General features: G+C 42.2%; 1 protein-coding gene across 5 annotated transcripts in view; it reads left to right on the top strand.

Moving 5' to 3' along the window:
- Positions 1-24,385, top strand: part of STXBP6 (syntaxin binding protein 6) — a 244,524-nt gene that overhangs the window by 75,477 nt on the left and 144,662 nt on the right. For all 5 annotated transcript variants that reach the window (XM_042989483.1, XM_042989481.1, XM_042989482.1 and 2 more), the window contains one exon: positions 2,512-2,700. In XM_042989483.1, the coding sequence (XP_042845417.1) occupies positions 2,547-2,700 (154 nt within the window). In that variant the 5' untranslated portion in view covers positions 2,512-2,546. The remainder of the gene's footprint in view (positions 1-2,511; positions 2,701-24,385) is intronic.

Genomic DNA, 24,385 nt, shown 5'->3' with positions numbered 1-24,385 from the left:
AGACCCTAGAATAAGTGATTTGCATGCATTGTTTCTTTTAATTCTTTCAACAGTTCCATCAGGTGGGTGAAGATCTAAGTTGCAGTTAGTAAGCTGAGGGTCTGGAATTTTAAGATATTTATCCAGTCACGTATAGGTCTTCAGTGTTGGAGCCGGAATTTGAACCCAGGTTTGTTTTGATTCTAAAACTTGTGCTCAGTGAAGTACCTGATTTTATGTTTCCTGGTTTTTGTCATGTTTTGTTTGTTATTGTTCTTGGCTACTGAATATCAGTATAAAAAAAAAAAACAACAACACAGTAAAAGGTTATTTCCATGTCTTACCAGTTTCTCAAAAGAAGAACAGAATTTTCTAAGAGTTTGGTAAAACAGGCATATTCCTTTTTTTTTTTTTTTTCTGGCAGATTTTACACAATAAAATGATAGCTTTTTATTTCTTTTAACCACAGTTTTAGAAAAACGTGAATCCAAAATAGGAAAGCAAAAGCCATAGCACAGTTGGGAAGGCACTGGTCAGAGAATGCCTGGTGAGTTTGGGGATATGACATGCTTTCGGCATTGCTTGTAGAACGTTGGAAGCTGTTGCGCTCCCACTGGCTCGCTTTCTCACTTGTTCCCAAAGGGTGAGAAGTGAGAGGACTTTTTTCTCGCTCACTTTAAAAATGTCCCTGTAAATGATAACACGCTGCCTGGGAAAGTCACAGGGTAAAATCATGGGGGTGTCGGGGGGAGGTTGTGTTTGCTAACTTCTGGGAAATTGCAGGCTATCAGTCAGTGGTCAGCACATTGAAAACCAGGCCCCTACACTGTTGTCATTATGTTCTCAGCCAGTGTGAGGAACCTGGTGGCAATGAGAAAATGTCATGACCAGAGCACAAACGGATCTGGGTATAGATCGGTATAATATGTAGTGGAGACATAGATGGATATAATAAAAAACAACACTTTGTATTCTTTACTCTTGGTGCCACTAAGAAAACCTGTTCTGTTACAAAACTGAAAGTAGGAGATTTTTTTTTTTCTTAACCAGAGGAATGCCCTCTTTAAATATATCTCTTTTCTGCGACAGAGTTGCTGCTGATGGGTAGCTATGTTGGTAGCATTTGTGAATCTTGCATTGGGAAGAGTGATCCTGTGGTTTTCCCTCATAGAGCAAAACCTTTGATGTAGTCAGCAGTCAACTCCTGGAGAACAGGGACCATGTCTTAAACATTTCTTGTGTCCCTAATACTGAGCCTAGAGATGGCACGTAGTGTTTGTTCACCAACCGGCTCAATTTTACAGCAGGCTGACCAACTGTTTGAGCTGCTGTTACCATATTTGGCTGTGCTGTTGACCCATTTGCGCTGTCTCTGAATACTCTGTATATATAACCCAAGTGACCACCCCACAGGCCCCGTCTGCACCTTTAGTTCTGATTTGCTGGTTAAACAAATTTTGCTTAGTGATTAAGACACAGACTGTAACTAGGATAATGGCATAGAAAATGTCTCATCAAGTTGCTGTTGAGGTTTTTGGATAATAGGGTTAAAATTCAGAATGACCTTGAGTATAATGGACACAAATAAGCAGAATTAAGACCATTAAGGAGGTATAACTTTTGGAAAACTAAATATAACATGGGGCTGTATATATGTGAGTTTGGTAGCAGGGAGAGGAGGGACTCATTGTATGAGTCAGCAACATACTGCTTTATCTTCTTAATTATTGGGCACACACTGCCAGTTACCCACAGGAGCATAACATGTGGGCACTGCCGGGTAACATTTCCAAAGTACTTGGCATTAGTCAGACATTTTTTTTTTTTTTAATAGAATTTTCTGTCCACTCTGGCTGGAGAAAAATGTGGAGAATTTGTCAAGGGTCCAGAGCATGGCAACTCTATGCAGAGGAGTGCTGGAAAATAGGACCCACTAAAAGAGGCTAATAAATAAGGATTAATTATTTAGCGTGATCCAAAGCAGCCTAACGGGTGATTAAATTAATGGTCTTCCGTAGCATGTATGGTTATTATGTAGAAGATGATATAATTATTTCCACTGTGAATAGAATTAGGGAAATGGATTTACATTAGAGTTAAAGGAGATTTTGAGGCAGCATTAAAGAACTTCTTGATTAAGGATTGTTGGACAGTGGAAAGACTTCTCAAGTGGAAATGTGAAACCATGTTTCTTACAAAATAGGAATGGGGGTGCGTACCGCCCTCCAGTTACCATTAGATGCAGTTGGGGTGGAGGTTGACACACTTTCCAGATAACGTTCCATGCTGTCCGTCTCACATCGTATTTGACATTTTCAGCGAGTACCTCAGGATTCCCTTTTGTTTGTGTTTTTCACAGGTAATACAAATGTGCAGACCTTGCTTTTAATGATTGTTCAGTGTGTTTCAAGCAAGCGAGAGTTTAAACTGCAAACCGAAAATTACATCACCTACGAATCAACTTGCTGCTCGCTGTCACAGGAGCCCTAGAATATTGTCAGTTCAACTTGCCTTCTTCTTTTTCTTCTTTAGAAAACTCGCTGTGCGCCCTCCTCGACTGTTCCGCAATGAGTGCCAAGTCTGCCATCAGCAAGGAAATTTTTGCACCTCTTGATGAAAGGATGCTGGGAGCTGTCCAAGTCAAGAGGAGGACAAAGAAAAAGATTCCTTTCTTGGCAACTGGGGGTCAAGGCGAATATTTAACATATATCTGCCTGTCAGGTAATGAAAAACAGACCTTAAGAACATTTAAACAGCTTCATTTTAAAGCAGTTAATTCTAAGGTATCCAAGAGCTGGGTATACCCAGCTTTTGCACACATCTGCTCTTCCAGTCATGTTTCCTGTTTCTCTTGATGTCCCCTCTGGTCCTTTTTCCCTAGTGGAACCTCTATTTTTGATGTTGCTTGGTGTAGGAATGGGAATGAAGTTCATTTTTCAACATAGTTTCCAGTTCATGAAGTGCTTCTCTTAAGGGGCTGACAGACACATTTGTTTGGCCATACTTTCCTTCACTAGGACATTGACAGAAAGTGGGTTCTCCTTTAGGACTTTTTGCTTGAGGATAATTCCTGGTATCTGGATAATTGTCATTACCACCAGCCTGAGTTTCATTGGGTTTCTTTTCCTTAACCGTTTCCAATAATCAGTAATAGTTTGTCTCAAGATAAATATGGACACCTTAGGGAACATGAGAAAGTAGGTGCAGTGCCCAAGTCATTGCTTTGCCTGACAGCTGTCCCTTGTCAGGAAGAGGCATCTGTTCTATTAAGCTTAGAATTTTGTGGGATTATTTTCTTTTCTCTTTCTGCTTGTGATTGTAGATGTGTGGGACTTCCTGTGGATTCCTACCAAGCTTTTGAGATAAAATTTGGATAAGTTTTCCATGGAGTTGTGGTGATGCTAACTAAGCTGAACACCTGAGGCATTTGTAATAAATCTGATAATACTTCTTGTAACTGGGCAATGGAGGAATGAAGCTTGCCTTAATTCATCTTTTTTTTTTTTTTTTATTTCCTTCACTTGTGGCTTGGGAATAAAACTTGATTTTTGGACCAACTTTTAGATTAAAAAAAAATAAGATTCTTAATTAGTTTATCAGAATTCACTTCAGTGTGTAGATAGGTTTTTTCCAGATAGAATATGTAAAGATAATGACAAGACAGTGTCTTAGTTTATAATGAAATGATAACATAGCCTTTTGGTAAGAATGTCTTCTCAGTGGTTAGAAGAAAGCTTTTATTTAAGTGAGTGTGAAAGAATTGACCTTGAGTTACTCGTTTTTCTTTCTGAATTCCAAATTAGGATTAGATTAATAAAATTTGGTTATTGGAGGACATTTGCATTCCCCTAGTGTGCTGGGTAGTGCTTGGCATTTAATAGGGGCTCAATTAATATCTAATGACTAAGTGGAAGAAGGAAGTAACCTTTCCTAATACCTTCCTAGTATTGTGTTAATGAGCTTCAGGTCTTGGAAATATTTTCATAATGTTAAATTTTAATTCTAGAGTTTTGTTTGCACCAATAATGAATAGAATGCATGATAATGAATTTTGTTTTGTGTTTGGGCTGAGCTGAATGTGAGCTGAGTATGGGCACATAGCGACTCTAATTTTATTAAGTTTTATTCCATATGTGTTTCATTGAGATTTCCTCTGAAGCTGGGTAGTTGAAGAAAAAGTGGACGGTCTAGAAGTCACTGGAGTTTTGCCTAGTACATACCTTTGACTGGAAAAGACAGCAGTTCTGTTTGCATTTGAGGCATATGCTACTGTCAGCCTATTTCTGATCACAAAATCTGCAAGAGTGATACAGGGACTCTCTGCCTGCCTCGTCTCAGTGAAATAGCAGAGCCGTTTCCCCCGCCATGGGAGATAATGACCTAGACTTATCCGCTATCTGCGTTTCCCTTGTAGATTACCAAGACTTTAGTTTTCAAGTTTGAAACGATGAGAATTCCTTTTTCAGAATTCCATTCTAATGGAGGAAAATATCTTGTTCTCATAGTCTTCATCGTCATTCTTTTCATGGATTTGAATCACAAGAGGATAGGTTGATAATGTAGACCTGACAGTTAAGCAGATGGTTTTATGGAAATTGGGGCAGGAGACGACCAGACAACTTTGACACCCAAGTTTTTTGCAGTTTGATTTTTTTCTTATAATGGAGAAAGGAGCAGCCTTCTTTATTTTCTAACTTCCATGAAGCTTAGAGGCATAAGGTAATGTTTTACCTGGTAAGTAATTAATTCCTCAAATATTTATTAAGTATTTTTTATGTGCTGAGCACTCTAGGTGCCGGGCATGCAGCTAGGAGAAAAAAACTCACGAAGCTTACTTTGTTTGATGGAAAGGAGCAGTAGACATCAATCAACCACTCGCTAAAATAAACATAATTATTAACTGTGAAAAGGCTCAAAAAGAACAATACAGTGATGCGAAAGCATGTGTGAGGAGAATTTGTCCTGGCTGGGAGAACCCAGAGCTGCGAGAAAAGTAGGGCCTCCCTGGTTCTGAAAAGGCATGGTGTGTGTGTGCAGTGAACGTTCCTGGCAGAGGGAAGGGCCGCCTCATTAAAAAGACTGCGCCGGATTTTGAGTTGCTCCTTTTCTCCCATGCGGTCTCAGGATGACCCTCTCACAGAGGCTCAACTCACAGAGGTGGCTGTGAAGTGAAAGCCGAGCCCTGGAATGACAGCCTCCTTCCTGCTATTAGTGTGAACCACCTACGCCTTCTAGGAGGCCAGGCTCTTCTCTTGTGGTTTGGTTGATGAAAACCAGCTATCCAGTTGGAACAGGCAAGATTTGTTCAAATTAGGGCAATGTCTGAAAATAATATTTAACCACTTTTAAGCAGTATAAAAAGTTGAAAAAAAAATTTTTAGGGGAAGAATATCTCAGCTTTCAGACCTTGCCAGCACATGCATGTAAGCATGAGTGTTGTACATATCCAGTGTCTTTTCCTGATTTGTGTGTGTGTGAGCCTGGCAAATTTCAGATCTGAGAGGGCAAGCCTGTGATCCTCAGAGTTATTATTTTCAGAGCAAATTGCATGTCTTTTGGAGGAATCCAGAAAGATGTTGGAGCAGGGGAAGTAAGATGATCTTTCTTGGGTTATTTAGCTGTGATTGTGTAAGGAGAGAAATAATCTCTCCAGTTCATTTGTGGAGCCTTGGAGTAGAATTTGAATGTTTCTCTTTGGACTTCCCAAATGGCTTCTTGGATGGTGTGCAAACATTTATTTACTGACATGCTTTGGTTGATTCGCATTCTCAAAGCCTGTTTTCCACTTTTTCTTTTTGGCAATGGCTAAAATTAAAAAGACAGACAATACCAAGTGTTAGCAACCACGGGGAGCAGTTTGAACTCTCATACTTTGCTGGTGGGAGTGTTCACCAACTGCTTTGGAACAATTTGGCAGTTTTTTGTAAATTCAAACATGCACTCTGACTCAACGACTCTATTCCTAGTCATTTACCCAAGAGAAATAAAAAAACATATCCACATAAAGACATGTACATTTAATTTGGTATTTATAATAACCAATACTCAGAACTCAAGTGTCCATCTACATGTGAATGAATAAACAAATTATCTTCTATCTATGGAATACTCCCTAAGAAATGAATTGCCAGTACATGCAGCAACATGGATCGCTCAAAAGCCTTATGTTGTATGAAAGAAAGAAAAGACAACATGCTGTATGATTCTATTTACATGAAATTCTAGAATGGACAGAATTTAAGCTGTAGTGACAGAAAGCCCACGGGTGGCTGACAGGGTTGGGGTCAAGGATTGACTGTAAAGGGGCATGAAGGAATTTTTTGCAATGGTGTAAGTGTTCTGTATGTTGACTGAGGTGATGGTTATCTGGGTATGTATCTTTTTCACAACTTATCAAACTGTACACTAAAAATAGGTACATTTTATTATATGTAAATATATCAGCAAAATCTATTTTTTTTAATGTTTATTTATTTTTGAGACAGAGAGAGACAGAGCATGAACAGGGGAAGGGCAGAGAGAGAGGGAGACACAGAATCGGAAGCAGGCTCCAGGCTCCCAGCCATCAGCCTAGAGCCTGACATGGGGCTCGAACTCACGGACTGCGAGATCGTGACCTGAGCTGAAGTCGGACGCTTAACCGACTGAGCTACCCAGGCGCCCCTTAGCAAAATCTGTTTTAAAAAAAAAACTCTTACAGAGTCACTAGTGGGATGATGGTAAGAATTTATTAACCTTCAGGGTGCCTGGGTTCACTCAGTCGGTTGAGCGTCCGACTCTTGATTTTGGCTTAGGTCACAATCTCATAGTCCGTGAGATCCAGTCCTGCATCAGGCACTGTGCTGGCAGTGTGGAGCCTGCTTGGGATTCTCTCTCTCAAAAATAAATAAGTAAACTTAAAAAAAAAAAAAAAAGGAATTTATTAACCTTCTTATGTCTCCAGCCTCCTCCTATAAGGAAGACAGAAACCAGTCCTCTCATTCATACAGATGAGAAGTTATCCTACACAGCCTTTTTGAGCCCTCAAACAGAAGCAGCTGTGTGTCAGGGAAATCTGTGCTTGAATCTATATGATGTGAATGTCAGTGCATTCCAAGTTCCTTATCGCACCTGACACATTGCCAAGTACAGACACTACGCTTTGTGTTTAACTAGAAGATGCTATTTAAATTTGTGGCTCACTACATACCTGTTTAGACTTTAGACTTTAAAATTTAGAAGGGTTAACTCATTCAAAGTATAATGCAAGCCCCACCCCCAAGAATTTCTACAGTTGGTGGCCCCTTCAATGAAACGTGGGTCTATAAAACTAAACTGGAAACATGCTAAGAAGTTAAAAACCAGTTTATTAGTAGAGGCCAGTTAGCTACTGAACATTCCATAATTTCATGCTTAAAATCTCTTTTCCCAGTCCTGTTTTAATTCAGTATATGCCATGTATGATGCTAGCCTTCACATCCATAAATGGATAAAAATCTTTACTTGGCTGCTACTCATTGTCCCCATGAAAAGGAGTGTGAAGAAATTTCAGTTTTTGTGATTAATACCTTCTTTTACGTCTTTTGTTGAAACGAGATCTTTATCTTTTGGAAATGATTTTAGATGTTTAGAGAGCAAAATGTTCTTATTTAAAAAAAATAGTTCTGAATGAACTTTGATGAAATAATTTATGTAAATGGATCCCTGTGGAAGGTAGTTACACGGGATAGGAGCCTCGAACCTGGCAACACTACTCTTCATCTCCGCGGTTGCCAATCCTACATGTTCCTTAAGAGTCACATTGGGAACTTGTCAAAATCCAGATCTAGGTGCTACTGCAGTAGCACCAGCAGGGAGTGGTAAAACTTACTGTATTTTGAATGTGTGACCTCGAAGATACTGAAGCCAAGGTTGAGAAGTTTCGTTACGTTGGGGAGTTCTACTCCAGGTTGTCTCATTGGTGTGCTTGACGTAACAATACATTTTTGCACTCCACTCTATCCAGAAAAGTACTTCTTGGCCTTGCGTGTTTTGTAACCATGTTCAAACCTCTGAATTTTTCTGGGCTTCGGTTTATTTACTTGACAAATTCAAAGGTTCCTTTGGGTTCTGAGGTTCTAGGATTCTGAACCCGTTGGAAATTTTTACCAAATCGGATTCTTATTTCATACATGGCATGTAGGGAGAAATTCAGGCTGCTAATAAACCAAATGGACACTTAGAGCATTTATGAAGGTTCGAGAGCATTCTTTATAAGTTGTTACTGGAATTAAGGTAAGCAAAGTTAATTTTCAGCAGTCTGACATAGAAAGAAATTCTTTTCACCCGCTTTCTAATTCTGACAGGATCTCATCTCAAGGTCTGTAAATAATAGGAAAGAGAGAAGGGAAGAATACAAGACGGATGAAATTTGACCTTGATAGAAATGGTTTCTTTAGGAATGGTGAGTTAACTTTCCAACAGTTTTTTATCCAGGAAAATGAAAAAATTCACTCTGAACTCAGAGGTATACAAACATATTCACAGTAAAAGAAGAAATACAAAACAACTACAATAATTATATATTTATAAATCTGTATTATAGAAGCAGTACATATTACTAAAACTATGAATCTTTTATAAAATTATGTAGAAAAAAATAAAAATCATTAGTCTTACATATATTATTTATTGTCATTCCAGTTAATCCTCACAGCATTCTTACCAATTAGGTGTTAAGTTCTTCATTTCACAGACGAAGGAACCAGTGTCATCAGAAGTCATGCCATTCCAGAGCCACCATTTTGGAAGTAACAGACTGAGAAATCCACCCATTCCTTATTACCCCAGTGGCCATGCTCATACTGCCATAGTACCTCATTTCTGCTGACTTAGGTCACGAGGGGGTGTGGTGTAGAGAGGACTGTGTTTTGTTTTTTAAGTTTTTTTTTTTATTTTGAGAGAGAGAGAGAACCAGTGGGGGGGGGGAGCAGAGAGAGAAGGGGACAGAGGATCCAAAGTGGGCTCTGTGCTGACAGCAGAGAACCTGATGTGGGGTCCGAGAACCGTGAGATCATGATCTGAGTCGAAGTCGGATGCTCAACCGACTGAGTCACCCAGGTGCCCCAAGAGGGCCGTGTTTTAAGGAGCAGATTCCTCCCTAACCCTTCAAAACTGGTAAGACATTGAACACTTTTGACCTGTAGTCTTGCTATAATTTCTGAGGTTATTGATTAATAGACTCTCCTATATTTGTAATATGTATCAGAAGTCTCTCATATAAATCCATATAAAGTCTCTCATATAAATCCAGCCATAAAACTTTAAGTAGCTCTGGAAGACGGTGCAATATAAAAGTTATTTCTAGTGCCTTATGATTCTTTCTAGATCCTCTTTTATTTTATAAAAATGAAGTATCCTCTGATATACTTTATATTGAGAATTTGGTTCTTCTGTGTGTGTGCATAGACACATTTGATTGAAACATTTGTAACAACAATAATCCTTGGGTGAGTGGAGTTAAAAGTGGAGAAATGGTTTTCTGAAATGTCTTCTGGCCCAGTGGATTCTGCCACCAGGTGTTATTTATAAATGACCTTCAGCGTAGAGGCACCTGGGTGGCTCAGTCAGTTAAGCACCCACCTTCGGCTCGGGTCATGATCTCGTGGTTTGCGAGTTCGAGCTCCATGTCTGGCTCTCTGCTGTCGGCACAGAGCCCGCTTTGGATTCTCTGACTTGCCCCTCCCCCTCTTGCTCACGTGCTCTCTGTCTCTCTCTCTCTCTCTCTCTCTCTCTCAAAAATAAACATTTTTAAAATAAATAAATAAATAAATAAATAACCTTGAAGATAGCACCTGCCAAGCACCTATCATGATTCAGTGCACGATACAATTAGATCGGCACCAAGCCCCCCCTTTGAATTCGTGATAGTAATCAATACTAGTAGTAGTAATGGTATTTATTGAGTTCCTATAACAGACATGGTTCTTTGCCCTTTATATATTAACTCACTTAATTCTTTTTTTTTTTCAACGTTTTTTTTATTTATTTTTGGCACAGAGAGAGACAGAGCATGAACGGGGGAGGGGCAGAGAGAGAGGGAGACACAGAATCGGAAACAGACTCCAGGCTCTGAGCCATCAGCCCAGAGCCTGACGCGGGGCTCGAACTCACGGACCGCGAGATCGTGACCTGGCTGAAGTCGGACGCTTAGCCGACTGCGCCACCCAGGCGCCCTTAACTCACTTAATTCTTACAGCAGTGCTACAAGGTACATAACAGTATTGTCTTCATTTTGTAGATGAGGAAACTGAGCATTTAGCAGTTAATTAGCTTGCCCGAGATCATCAGCTTACGAGTTACCAGACAGGGATTTGAACCCAGGGAGTGTGATTGTAGGTCTGTATTCCCTTAGCCACTGAGAGAGAGAGTGTAAGAGTTACCTGAGACAGAATGTCCCAAACCAAACTTCTTTTCTCACCCTCCTCAGACAACTTTAGTGATAATCGTGTCTTGATATCACTCTGCTTTCCTACAGGTTTAGGCCTCGGTCGGTCTTGGGCGGGTGGTGACAATCCCGTAGGCCGATAACTGGACTGTTAATAAAGCCTATCGGAATGACAGCGGATGTATTTGACTCTTAGAGAAGATTCATTCCCCGGGGGAATTCTGATAGGCTCCTGACAGAACACTGCCGTGTAGGAAACTGTTTTTGTTCAGTTACATAATAGAAAAAAAGTGGATGCCTTAAAAATTTTTTAGAGCTTCCTTAATGGTTCTCGAGCTCTTCCTGTGAAAACTGGGGGTAATAATATGTGTCTTCTAAAGCCTGGTGAATAGGAGATGCCAAAAATGGGTAACTAAGCCCTTCACGGGTATTATCTCACGTAATCCTCACGACAGTCTTGTGACGTGGCTTCTGCTTTGCAGATGAACCAGCGGAGGCTCGAAGTGGGGGTGAGTGCCCCGCGCAGGGCGAGGCGGCCAGAGAGTGATGGATTGAGACACACATCCGGACCCATCTCCCTCCAACGTGGGCATGCTTGTTAGTCTGTTTTCTAGGATGGGGCTGGGTCTGAGAAACAGAACTCTCCCCTTCCTTAGAAACAGTGTGGCAGCATTCCTTGATTGAGCAAAGCGTTTTCATCTCTGAGGGTTTAGAGGCTGAGCTGTCAACCACTTGAGCTTTTCTAGTGGTTTCGCACGCCAACGGAGTTTTCTTTTTCCATTCTCTCATGTATGCGTTCCAGTACTAAAGCCAGATGGAAACAAGGGAAAACTCTTGACAGAGGCTAGTGCCAAAACATTTCATTTAAAAAGGAAACTCCATCTGTGTGCTCTCCTACCACACAGCCCACTGTTAAGAGCAGGAATTTCACAGCTGATTCCGTCATGTTCGCTTTGGTTAATTTTGACTAATTGCAAAGGTAGAGCAAGCGTTGGTTGGGGGATTGCCGACTGAGGCAGCTCTCCTTCTAGAACGTGGCCGGCAAGGCCCTGTGTACCTGGCAGCCGCTGACCAAGAAGGCAGGGTTGTAATCCATGCAGATGCATTCTTTGTTGGTGGCGCTTGTCTCAGTTACCGCTTTTAGAAGTTAGCGCTCTTGGCTGTTGTATTGCAAGTTGAACATCATCAGGATTTCATTTGTCAGTAGTTGTAGTCAGAGGCGCTCTGGGATGCTACCAGTCACTGTTGCTTCCTGTTTTCTTCTAGCCCCAAACAGCTACAAACCACAGGCTTAGGTGTCAGACTGACTTAGGGTAAAATACTGCTTGTATTAGCTCTTTGAGACTCAATTTTCTCATCTGTAAAATGGAAATTATATATATCCGTCCCAAGGGCTTTTTGAAGATTAAACTGAGCTATATATGTGTGTGTGTGTGTATAAGGCCTCATACATGGGAGGCCTTCAGCTTTATGAGTAAATTATCGTGTCAAAATCTTGTCATTATCGGGGAGCCTGGGTGGCTCAGTCGGTTAAGCGTCTGACTTTGGCTCAGGTCATGATCTCGCGGTCCGTGGGTTCGAGCCCCGCGTTGGGCTCTGTGCTGACAGCTCAGAGCCTGGAGCCTGTTTCAGATTCTGTGTCTCCCTCTTTCTCTGACCCTCCCCTGTTCATGCTCTCTCTCTCTCTCTGTCTCAAAAATAAATAAATGTTAAAAAAATTTTTTTTTAAATCTTGTCATTATCTTGTCATTAAATGGGACATCCACTGATTCTTGCCATACAAAGCTAATTCATCTGCAGCTTAGAAAACATGTAAATATATGTCAGTGACAGACTTCTGTGACCCATGTCAGGTGAGACAAAAACCACGTGAAAAGCCCAGATTTGCCTTGGTGGCTTCCTCCCTTCTTGTCCATACGTTTTTCCCTTCCCCTCCCCTCTTTGTCCCACCCCTGCTAGGGATCTCAATCATCCTGACTCCCGATTTCTCAACCAAGGCCCTCTTAATTTTCTATGTTCCAGAATGATTCTGCACACACCCCCTGCTAGAAATGGGGGCTGGGAGGCAGTGCGCATCACACTTCTGTTTCTGAGAGTCTACAGACTTCCACTCTGATTTCGTGGGTGTTTGTGACATATTGGACATACTGGAGGCTGAAGTGGTTGTGTTCAGGCCTCTTTATCCAGCTTTGTGAGGAATTAGAACTGGCTCAGTTGATGGAGTCCCTGTCCCTGAAATGGGAGATGTTATTTTCCTACACCTATCTTCAGTGGATCAAAAGACAAATTGAAACAAAATAAAACAAAACATTCTCTGGGGTCAGTCAAGTGCACTTTAAGCAAACAGCAGAAGTGGGAGAGGCTGGTACAAACGCCTGTGGACCCAGCTTTTGAGCCCAGATCAGGTTCTTATTTGCCCAAGTCCTTCCTGTTACCCTTCCTTTAGAGAAAGAACAAACACCAGTGATATTCGTATTCCAGAATCCATCCCAGTTACAGTCATGCTATGCCATATGCAGAATTTCCCACAAGAAACTATAAATAACCACAAGGGCAGTGAGGTTTCCAGGTTGTCTAATCCCATGCAGAAGAAACGACCAGTTTCCGTGCTCTGGACTTGAGCACATTTTCCCCGCCCCTGGCTTCCCGGGTCATATTCCTGATAGCACTGAGTATTGCTGGGTTGTTTTGTCAGTTTGCTTTCTGTTTACCTCCCCAGACTGCCAGCCCCTAGAGAGTAGGGGCCGTGTTGTAGACGTCTCTCTGTTCCCGGTGGAATGGATAAGCACCTTGGCGGGAGTGGGGGTCGGGGGGTGTGTGTGAATCAGGCGATATTCTACTCTACTGAGACTGCACCGTGGACTCACTTTCTGGGGTGGAGCTTCAGGCTGTGAGGCCACACATTTACTCTGGGTTTTACCAGCTGGTACTGGTTTGACTTTTCTTTTTTTTGAACTTGCTGTTGTTATTCACCCGAAGATGCTGCCAGGTGTTTTTTTTTTGTTGTTGGTTTTTTGGTTTGTTTGTTTTCTTTTCCCTCTTGGAATTCATCAGGTAACTGAGCAGGAATTTTTATTCTATCTATCAGCCCAGTTACCAGGAAGAAGATGCAGATTTCCCTGGTTTATTCAGGCTTTTAGAATCATACAAAATGAACAATTTATAAATGATTCCCTTGTAATGTACAGTGGAAAGCTATTATCTCAAATTTGTGAAGTACCTGAGTGTTTCTCCTGAAGAAAGTTCATATTATAGAGGAATAAATGACCATTTAATGGCACTGAATATATCAAAACTTTCTCTGAATGTTCTTTTCTTACAGGACTCGTTTTCAGTTCTACATTTTCTTAAAAATGGCTTTCAAGGAGAAAATGGGAACTGTTTTTATTAAAACTCTCTCTGAGGATATTCATAGTGCCCTCCCCCCACACATATACCCTTTTAGCTCAAATTATTTTTCAACCACCACACGTGGGTCCCGTGGGGCCTAGGTTGTAGAACCTATACCCAACTGCCATTTCAATGTGTGTATTCAGTTTAACAAATTACACTGTTCTCAGAAGCCTATCTTGATCCTTGAGATCTAAGAGAATTGAGGACAGCCCTCTCTGGTTTTCCAGCTAATATGAGTAAGCAGCAGTTATATAAGTTTTTATTCAAGTCTCTTATTCTGTCTTGCAGATAACTAAGAGTCAACTATGTTTTTGGATCCCTGAATGTTTAAGTATATTTCTCCCAATAAATGTACATGTGTACATTGTTGTACTTTATCAGAAACATAGAAAGTGCCCCTGATAAAAAGAAAGAAAGAAACAATGAGGGGGGCAGTGCCTGGGTGGCTCAGTCAATTAAGCATCAGACGATTCTTGATGTTGGCTTGGGACATGATCTCATGGCTCGTGAGTTTGAACCCCATGTCGAGCTCTGCGCTAACAGTGTGGAGCCTGCTTGGGATTCTCTCTCTGCCCCTCCCCAACATACGCTCACATGCACACGCTCTATCTCTCTCTAAGTAATCATTTTTTTAAAAAAAGAAAAAGAGTGGGAAAAATAATGATTTTGGCTTTTTAGCTTCATGGTTTTTAGTATTCTTCCCCCTTATAATATTCTGTTTTGTCCTCTCTTTTTCACTTAGCACAGTAACAAAATTTTTTATTATCCAGTCTTTGTAAAGATAATTTTAATGGATTTTTGAGTGCCATAGAGTATTTCTCTATTTATCTGTTGCTGCATATTTGTTTTTTCAATTCTCATAGTGAGAAATAAGGAACTTGGTCTTGCCTTTTTTGTTTTTTGGTTTGTTTTTTTTGTGTTTTTTTTTTTTTTGTAATACCTATCTTATAGGTGAGTACGTTGAGAATCACACAGATAACTTGTTAGAGGAACCATGCGCATCACCAGGAAGTGGTAGAGGGACACTGGAACCTCAACACCATGCTCTGCTCAGGGTTCTGTCATGGACCAATGCGAGCTTATTTCAAAACCCAGATCTATCAGAAGTCCTGAAAAGTAAAATATCCTATTGCACTTTGTGTGCTTAATGGCTGGTTAACCATCCCTCTGATATTTAACCAACTTCTAGATCAAGTTCTCTTTAAGGCACGTATGATGACTACTTCCGTTAGGGCTAGAGCATTATTTGATTTCCATATGCATTTATAGGTCTACACAAGTAAGTGTGTGTGTGTGTGTGTGTGTGTGTGTGTGTGTGTGTGTGTGTGTATTTGCAGAGAAAGAGAGGATGAAGGTAGTCATCTTACCTAGAGACAGCCCTAATGCCCCTTAAAAGAGGAAGTTCTTCATCTTTTTTGGTCTGGTTCACTTATGAATTCATCAGACATCTTCTATTGTTGTTAGATGAGGAATGGGCAAAGTGGTAAATGTCAACCAAAGATACACATGCTGTTTTTCTAGGTCAGTGCATTTCATTAATGATTCACATTTGGCATTATATCAGATCGCACATTTGGACCAACAGAGCAAATAGGCTGAGGGAAATGAACTTCTTAGGAAGTTTCTTTTAGAATGGTGTAATTTTATGTCTAGAAGAATCTTTAGTCATCCCCAAATCAAACACCAATGTTCACATGGAAAATGAGGCCCAGAGGGGGTGGATGGCTTGCCTGCTATCGTGGAACGACTACAATAAAGTGAAAGAAGGAAAGCCATGTGCTCAGACCTTCTTGCCAGTGTGGTTTTTAACCTTGGGGCCCATTCTGATTGAAGTGGGTTAGATGAGAAAGAGATGGGCTTCATGGTTACGCTGAATTTGGGCTACATCTCCATGCCATTCCTTCTTATGTCACTACGGGAGCAGTTCGTACCACGAACTCCTGGAAGGAGCCTGTCAGCTGCGGATCAGGCAGGTGGCCATCCCTCTTCTAGGGTTTGAATGTCGCAAGAAACTGGCATGGGCTCAGCCGTAAAGGCCAAGTGTTTAGTCTTACCCTGCTTCTCTGTCACTTCCTATGGGCATGGGGATCCATCAGGTGGACAGTGTCCAGTGAGAGTGTTTGAGGGGAAAGGCCAAAATGCCATTGTCTCTGAATGTGGTACACCACCTGGTTGACTGGGTTAAGAGACAAAAACGATAGCATTTCCATTTAAAATATTTACATATTTTCATAATATTTAAATATTTACATAATATTTACATATTTACTTAAATATGTACATAGTTATTTAATATGTACATGTTTGCATAAATTAGAAATATGTAAGTTCTAATTTACATATTTCGTGTATGCTTATAATCGCCATAATATTTTAGAGCAGTAGTCCAAGCGTGTAATTTACAGATATGCATATACTGGAAGTTAATACTTCTTTGTTTTTTATGGAGAGAATGTGTAGTTACAAATGGTTGGAGAGCCCCAGCTAGAGTCCTGGGGGATGGAAACCTTTGCTACAGTAATAACGTCTTACCAATGGACTGCAATCTGTTCTAAAATCTCTAGCTTTTGGAGGTCGTTGCCCAAAGCAGTGAGCATAGAACTGCCCGTTGGAATCCGCCTCAGCCCCACTCCCTGACCACCAGCCACCCCTAGTGATTCCATGGCTTCTGCAAGGTAGAGAGCCAGCCAGCTGCTGTGTAAACTAAGTGTCCTAACAGACGAGAAGCCTGTCACAGTGCTTAGCACTTGGTGGTTGTAAGTGAGAGCCCACTTTTTGGAAGCTGAAATGTGTCCAAAACAGTTATTTGTTTCACTTTTAATACTAGGTTTGATTTGGACCAGACGTAAACATTTGTGACTTGCTTTTAGTCCACTGACATCAGGTCGGGACTGGTTTATTTAGTTCTGAAGCTTCTTGGCCTTTTGTACTGTTTAAAACAGGGAAACCTACATTTCCTTTCTGGACCTGATATTTATTGATTCATCCAGGGGAGCCTTGTTCTTTGCTGATAAAGCAAAGTCCACGGTTCCCCTGTGAGAAGTTCTGTTGGAGCTAGTGCATTTCCTTTTTTGTACATGAGTGTTTTTCTTTGTCACTGGTTACACTTCATATATAAGAGTTGTGCAGACCATTTACTTATGGCACGGCTATGCCAACCTTCTTTGGGAATGAAATTTTTTGAACTTAACTTCAAATACCATACTAGGTCTGCAAAAGACATTCAGATGAGCCATATCTTACATAAAAATAAGCATAAATTACAACACCCCCTTTTCCATGGAATTTGGAACTATTAAAAAGATCACTTTGGATTTCAGAAATAACCCAGCTCTGAGATCAGGTCTGATTTTCTGTGTGTGTTTCAGAGGTTATCTTTACATCTTTCTGCATTTCTCCTCACTTCATATCCTATTCAACTACTATTAGGTACTAATCTCCTTTGCTTCTCAGAGACTCCTTTGCAGCCCATCCTGGTTGGCCACTGTTCCCTCGCTCTGAAATCACTTTCTCTTCTACCAACACAGTTCCTCCAGAGTGACTGATCTGTTAGGAGAAAAATAATACCATCTACAAAAACTTTCAAAGATTGGCATGTCATTGGAACACCTTCTCTGAGGGCATTTGTATTTGCAGAAAGTGGCATCCCCTCTAAAGCTGGTGGTAGTGGTCCTAGTGACACGCAGAGCACTTATAGAGCAACTACTACCACCCATTATATACCTTGTCAGATCATTGAATCTGGGGTTGCCACACGCAACTGATAAATGGTAAACATCTGGGCATCCTGTTTTGATCATTTCTCCATAGTGTTTATTTCCTTCTATATCTGTTGGAAGCATTCATTTGTTCAGTGTTGATACGTAAGGACTCTTGCTTGGAACCTTTTTCTGTGGTGACAGTTTTTACCTTGAATTTTAGAGGTCAGCCTGCTAAATGGACTTTGGTGTCATTTAACTTGGCTACTGTTGGTTTTTGCGTTTTAACAGTGTTAACAGCAAAAATGCAACTTGACACTTAGGAGACTTCCATAACTCATTTTCATAAATCAGCGTACTAACCAAGAGCATTTCACATCTTGAATGCCTCCTTCAGTTGCAGAAAGTACATTTTTGGTGGGGGTTTTTGTGTTTTTTTTGTTGTTGTTGTTTTTTTAAATCACTGTTAGCCAGCCTTCCAGATAAAATTCACTGGCTTTAAGACTGTGACATGATAGGGATCTTATTGCCAAGACTTTTCTACATAATACTTCAAACTCGCTTCCTTCCAAAATCTAATTTTATTTTGAGCTGCAGTTCAACTCTGTGAATGTCGAAGTCAGAGAAAGAAAAGGAGTCTTCTTCTCCATAAAATGAGTTCTCTGAGTCTGGACTAGAAAGACTTTGCAGGTCACAAGCAAGGAGAGAGTTTTGCAGAAATGAGTTTAAATTTCCCTCTGGCCAGTTTTATTTTTTGCCTAGAGGTAAGAAGAGGATGGTGGTACTTGAACCCTTTTGAGGATACAGCACTTGGCATTATACAATGTAGTTATAGTGTCATAAATACTTTGGTCTGTGCAGTCTTAAACATGGGATTTGGACTGGAATGATTTACTTAGATTGGTGAGTTGGCCTACTCTAATTTTAGCCTAATCTCATGAGCCCAATTAGAACTTTCAAGTTTTGCTTTTATGAGAGATGCTTCGGAGAGCATCATTTTCCTAAATGTCTAATGGGTCTTGAAAAGATGAGAGTTCTGTGTGCATGCTGACAAGTCACGTATACCGTATTGGTGAGAAGTTGCAGAAGCCCTTCTACTATGAGGCTGTCTTTTGTCATATATAGAGTAACAAGTTGGGAAGACGTGGGCCCAGAAGTGGCCAATCAAGTGATAGCTCCGTGTACATAATCTATGCTTCTTCCATATCCAGGATCAAAGCTATCAGAAGTAACTCAGCTTAAGGGCAAAGGCTTTGGAGACAGAAAAAAAATGTGGCTTTGAATCTGGGCTCTACTGACTAGGTATGGGAGCTGTATAATCTAGAGAGAACCTTCTGAGCCTCAGCTATCACTTACACAAACTGGTGATTACAGATATCTGTCTTGGAGGGCTATTGTGAGAGCTGAAAAGATTGTGTGAGGAGACATCCGTAACAGCCTTGCTTGGCCCCAGAATATAATAAATGCTTAATAAATGTTAGTTTCCTCACCATCCCCACCTGACATTTGAAAGCATTCTTCTATTGGTGACAAGGAATGAGAGTCATCGGTCACCTGTCAGAGACTGAACTGGAAAAGGCAAGAAAGCAACTGGTGACTGTACATTCCTCAAACAGGAATCGAAATTCTCTGGAGGGGCAAAAGATGGTTTCTAGTCCAAGGAGCTTGACACACATTAGGAGCCCGATTGCAAGTTTTGTCACTGCCATATTGGCTTGTATGAAACTATTCATTCTAAAGATGGAAATTACCCATCTTTTCTGAAGAGCAAATGAGTGACAAGCTAATGGAGTTTGAATTGAAAGTGAGAAGGCTGAATACTCAACATCATTAAATATGCTGAAAGGTTTTGGTGTAGAGAAGAGCAGGACTGGCTCAGACACAACTCTTTTGGATCTCAGCCATATCCCTTTCTAGCTGTGACCACAAAATGCAGCTACCCTCCGTGAATCACTTTCCTCACCTAGACAACAGGGACAACAGGAACAACTCATACTTCATGGGCTTAGTGTAGAAATTAAATAAAGCCACCTGTAAGTAGCCTGGTACACCACAGGCCTCAGTAAATTCTTGTTGACAGTTAAGCGCAGAATTTGTGTGCATGTGGAGGAGGGCAAATCATGCAAACTGTGGCTCCATCCCTAGATTGCCCCCAAAATAGGGGCGCCTGAGCGGCCTAGTTGGTTAAGTGTCTGACTTTGGCTCAGGTCATGATCTCATGGTTTATGGGTTCAAGCCTTGCATCGGGCTCTGTGCTGACAGCTCAGAGCCTGGAGCCTGCTTTGGATTCTGTGTCTCCCTCTCTCTCTCTGCCCCTCCCCTACTCACATGTTCTCTCTCTTTCTCTGTAAGAAATAAATAAACATGAAAAAAAAGATTTTTTTTTTTTAAAAGAGCCCCGAAAATACATTGAATGCTTAAGCAGTGGTACGTTCAGGGGAAGAACACGGTGGGAACCACATCTGACTACTTTATGGCTGTGTTCCCTGTTGACACCCACCCAGAGTGCTGTGGCCCTGACCTCAGCATGAGTGCTGGACCTGTCACGAGCTGAGTTCCAGCATTCTGTTTTGAAGGCATGGTCAACTGGTGTATTACAAAAACAAAACACACGGACACTCGCCCAGTTGTTAGTAGAAGTTTGTTCTGTTTTGTTTTTAAGCTGCTATCCTGTCAATTTTTCTTTTCTCCTTAAAATGCCTTTGTTTGGGTGGAGAGCCTTAGATTCCAGTAGGCAGCAGGCAGCTTTCGAGGTTCCTACCCAGGGATGGCTTTAAGCCGTGCACCCAGTCCCCAAAGAGCCTGGATTCCCTGCAGTTTGATAACATGCTTTAAGGGTGTAAAAGAAACTTCTGAAAACCAGTTTCTGGTTTCTCATTTTATTTTCTCCATGTTCACTTCTATGCAAACTAAGGCCAGCCCTTTGTATTTACTTCTACCATTAAAAGCTGTAAAAGCCAAAGCCTGCGGCTGAGGACTTAGTCTGTAGTGTATCAACTGTGTCCCTCACTGGGTAGCGAGACCTCCCTGCATCCCTGCAGGCGGCAGCGAAGCCCTCTCCTGCCAGTGTGCCATGAACTCCTTACTGAGATCTTACTCTTCTCTGTGTAACTCCAGTCTTCTGTAAGGGGCAGTGATTTTTGTTTTCTTAATTCTTTGACTCATATGACCAGACACCTGGTGCATAATGTTTTCTTCGTGTTCAATTACTCAATTGTTTGCCAGTTGGAAATGAAACTCTCCTATGCTTTTGGATACGCATGGGCATGAGTAGCCACTTAGCTGCACCGTGTAGTGGGAAAAAGAGCATGGGCCTTGGGATCAAACAGACTTGGGTGTGAATCTTGCGCTGAATACCAGCTGTGTGATCTTTGGGGTTTTTTAAAATTTTTTTAAATGTTTGTTTATTTTTGAGAGACAGACAGAGTGTGAGCAGGTGAGGGGCAGAGGGGGAGAAACAGATTCCAAAGCAGGCTCCAGGCTCTGAGCTGTCAGCACAGAGCCCGACGCGGGGCTCAAACTCGCGGACCGTGAGATCATGACCTGAGCGAAGTTGGGCGCTTAACCGACGGAGCCACCCAGGTGCCCCAGCAGCTGTGTGATCTTAAGTAGGTTATTTCCGCGCTCTCTGCCTTGGTTTCCTCACCAATAAAGCTGAGTGTTCGGTGTGGTTGTAAAGTTTACAGCGAATATGCGTGAAGCACCTGGCGTGTTTCCGGGCACACAGTAGTGCTGTTGAATGGGAGCTGCTGCTCCTGTGGTCGCTGCCTCCTGGCTGTTCACCCAGCTGGTGTGGAGCCCTGGCGCTGTGTCTGTGGAAAAGAACTTGCCAAGACAAGCAGGGCCAGATCCTCAGGCCACCTGCAGGCTGACATGTGCTGCGCCTCGAGGAGCACTCTCGGACTTCGCCACCACAGCCACCCACTGCTCACCGTGGGCCTTGTGCCCATATTGCTTCCACTGAGGGCTGTGACTCCCCAGTTTCACTTCGCCACTTGGGTTTGAGTGTCCCTAATCGTTCCTGGTGGTGAGAGTTCTGTGCTGTCACTGCACCCTGCCGTCATGCCCAAAGTGGCCAGGGACCGACGTTCCAACCTGTTTGTCCTCATCAGCAAAGGAGACAGCCGGGACCCCAGGGGCCAGGTCACAAAAAGATGATAAACCTTAAGGCTTTTCCTTGCCCTGGTGTGATGAAGATGGAAAAGCCATAGCATGGCTGTTGTGGCAGCTGGAGCAGAAGAAGCTGGATACGTGGCTGGTGGAAGCTTTGGCATCAGACCTGGGACTCCCTGGGCAGGTGGGATGGGGGCCCCAAGGAGGGCGATCACTTTAACGTCTGTCTACAAGACATACCACTAGTCCTCTGACTGTTGGGAATGGGGTGGCCTCCTAAGGACGTTACCCTGCCTTCCTGCCACATTCAGCATAATTTCTGTAGACCGATAACTGAGCATAAAAGAACTTTCAGATGGAAACAATAATACAGGTAGCTACCATTAATTAAACACTTATTATATGCCAGTTACTAGACTTGGCAGCTACACATAGGCTCTCACTTAACCCATTGATACCAGCCCTCCCAGAGAGGCATGTGTGCGTGCTAACCCCTTTCCTCAGATGCGCAAGGTGAGGAGTTAGGGAGGCTCACTGACTTGCCTAATGTCCCAGAGCCAGTAAATCCTGGAGTAGGGATTTCAACCAGGTCCTCCGTCTCCAGACCCTGAGCACTGAACCTCCATGCATGGACAGAAGTGCTTCCTAAAGCCTCTTCTTTCTGTGTCAGGCTGTGTCCCAGTCCTCGAGAATATTCCTCTCTCACCAGAAGCTAAGGGACATTATTGATCATTTATTTTAGCACCACTCTTGCTCTGCCTTAGAGCAACCTGACTTGATAGGAAAGATGATCCGTATTCTCCCTGGTGGTAGGTTGCAGTGGGAACCAGACACCACTGACCTTATCATGCAGGTCGTATATGTGCCCAGTCCATATCTGGTGGTCACACCAGGGTCAGCTCGCATTCAGGTCTTTGTGCTTCTTTTCTTAGTAAAAGGCAGTGGTGAACAGTTTGGACATGAGCTTAGTAGAGGTGGGAGTGTTTGCTTCATGTACATCAACAGCTAATGCAGGACCGTGGTCCCCAGAGCTCTGGCTACACTGCCTCAAGGGACTTTTCTCTGAGCTGCTTTGTTATTAAGCATGTGGGGCTCTGCTCAAATGAGCCGTCTTTACCCCCTCAGCCTGCTGTCCCCTCCATCATGCAGAATAGTTCAGGATCTCTTCAGCTGCTACCCCCCACCTTGCTTAGTTAGCCAAACCCATTGTAAGACAAAAGAGAAATAAAACAGCCCTACTAATTAGGGTCCACACTAACTTTTATGTTCCCTCGTGTCACCTTAGTGAAGGAGCTGGAATAATCTTTCAGGCCTAGGTTTTGGAACCCCTCACACGCATGCCAGAAATGTTGGGTGGCCCGTTTTCTTTAGAAAAGCCTGGTCACTGTCATCTCTGATGGTGGGTGACCAGCTCCCCGTCCCCTTTCTTCGGGTGATCTGGCAGCCCTTACAAGGATCCTCAGCCCACCCTGGGTGCTCTGTCTTCTTCCACCTCCCCCGACTGCCACCCCGACCCCGCCCAGGAACAGCAAGTGGTACTTATTACCCAAACATCTGCATGTACTTAGTCTTTTCTATGTCCATTTTGAAGAAGATGATGACCTCTCCTCTTAGTGTCAGCACCTCTGAGCCTCATGGCCTCCATTTAGCTCGAGTCCGTTTTATTCATCCATTCAGTAAATATTTATTGAGATTTTACATGCACAAATATAAATATAACTGCTTTTGTGGTATTTAAATGGTGGGGAGAGAGCCATAAATTATCAGCTGTAAAATACTGAGTCGATTTCTCTGACGGAAAAGAGCAGAGCAGAGCTTAGTGACTTCGGTAGGAAATGAGTGGCAAACTCAGATGTGCTGGTGGGAAAAGAGTTTACTGGTGTTGCTGGGAAGTAGGTGGGAACGACACTGCCTACAGACCAGCACGGCTCCCTACAGCAGAAGAGAGCAGGCCAACTTGAGAAACAGAAGGCCACTTATGACTATAGCACAGCAAACAACGGGAAACTGAGGGACATCGGGGTAGACCCAAAAATATGCCCATCTCCTCGTGCCAGGAATCTGTGACGTTTACCTTATTTGGAAAAAGGGTCTTTTTCCAAATTGCAGATGCAATTAAATTAAGCATTTTGAGCTGAGATTACCCTGGATTATCCTGGTGGGGTTTAAATAACATCATATGTGTCTTTATAAGAGCAGCAAAGGGAGATCAGGCACACAGAGGAGACTATGTGAAGACAGAAGCAGAGGAAATTAGGTGATGTGGCCACAAGTCAAGGAGTGTTACCAGCCATGAAAAGCTGGAAGAGACAAGGAACAGATTTTTCCCAAGAGCCCCTGGCAAGACCACAGCCTACTGACATGGCGGCTTTGGACTTCTGGCCTCCAGAACTGTGAGGAAATAAACCTAGGCCGTTTTTAGCCACTTGGTTTGTGATAAATTGTTATGACAACCACAGGCCATTTCCCTCGAACATTCTTTGATACAGCATTCAGGATTTTCGAGATTTTGACGAGGCCCATTCCTTTAGACTCAGAGGAATGCTAGAAGAGGTACAAAAGACATTATTCTTACCTTCTTCCTCTCTGTCAGGAATTTAGTGGAAATTGAAGCAAGAACATGTTTGTATATTGAACACTTTGCATATGCTTACAAGTATATGAAGAAATAAAGTATGTTTAGGGGTATCTTTTTACCATTAGGAGCTTTGTAATGTGGTTTCCTCCTCTGAGCTGGAATGCCCTATGGTCACACCTTCTCTGGTTTTGCTTGTTGGACAAAATATGTTGAGAGCAT

This window comes from Panthera tigris, chromosome B3 (assembly GCF_018350195.1).
Source record: "Panthera tigris isolate Pti1 chromosome B3, P.tigris_Pti1_mat1.1, whole genome shotgun sequence".
NCBI classification, from domain to species: Eukaryota; Metazoa; Chordata; class Mammalia; order Carnivora; family Felidae; genus Panthera; species Panthera tigris.
This window is presented reverse-complemented; position numbering and strand designations above follow the sequence as displayed.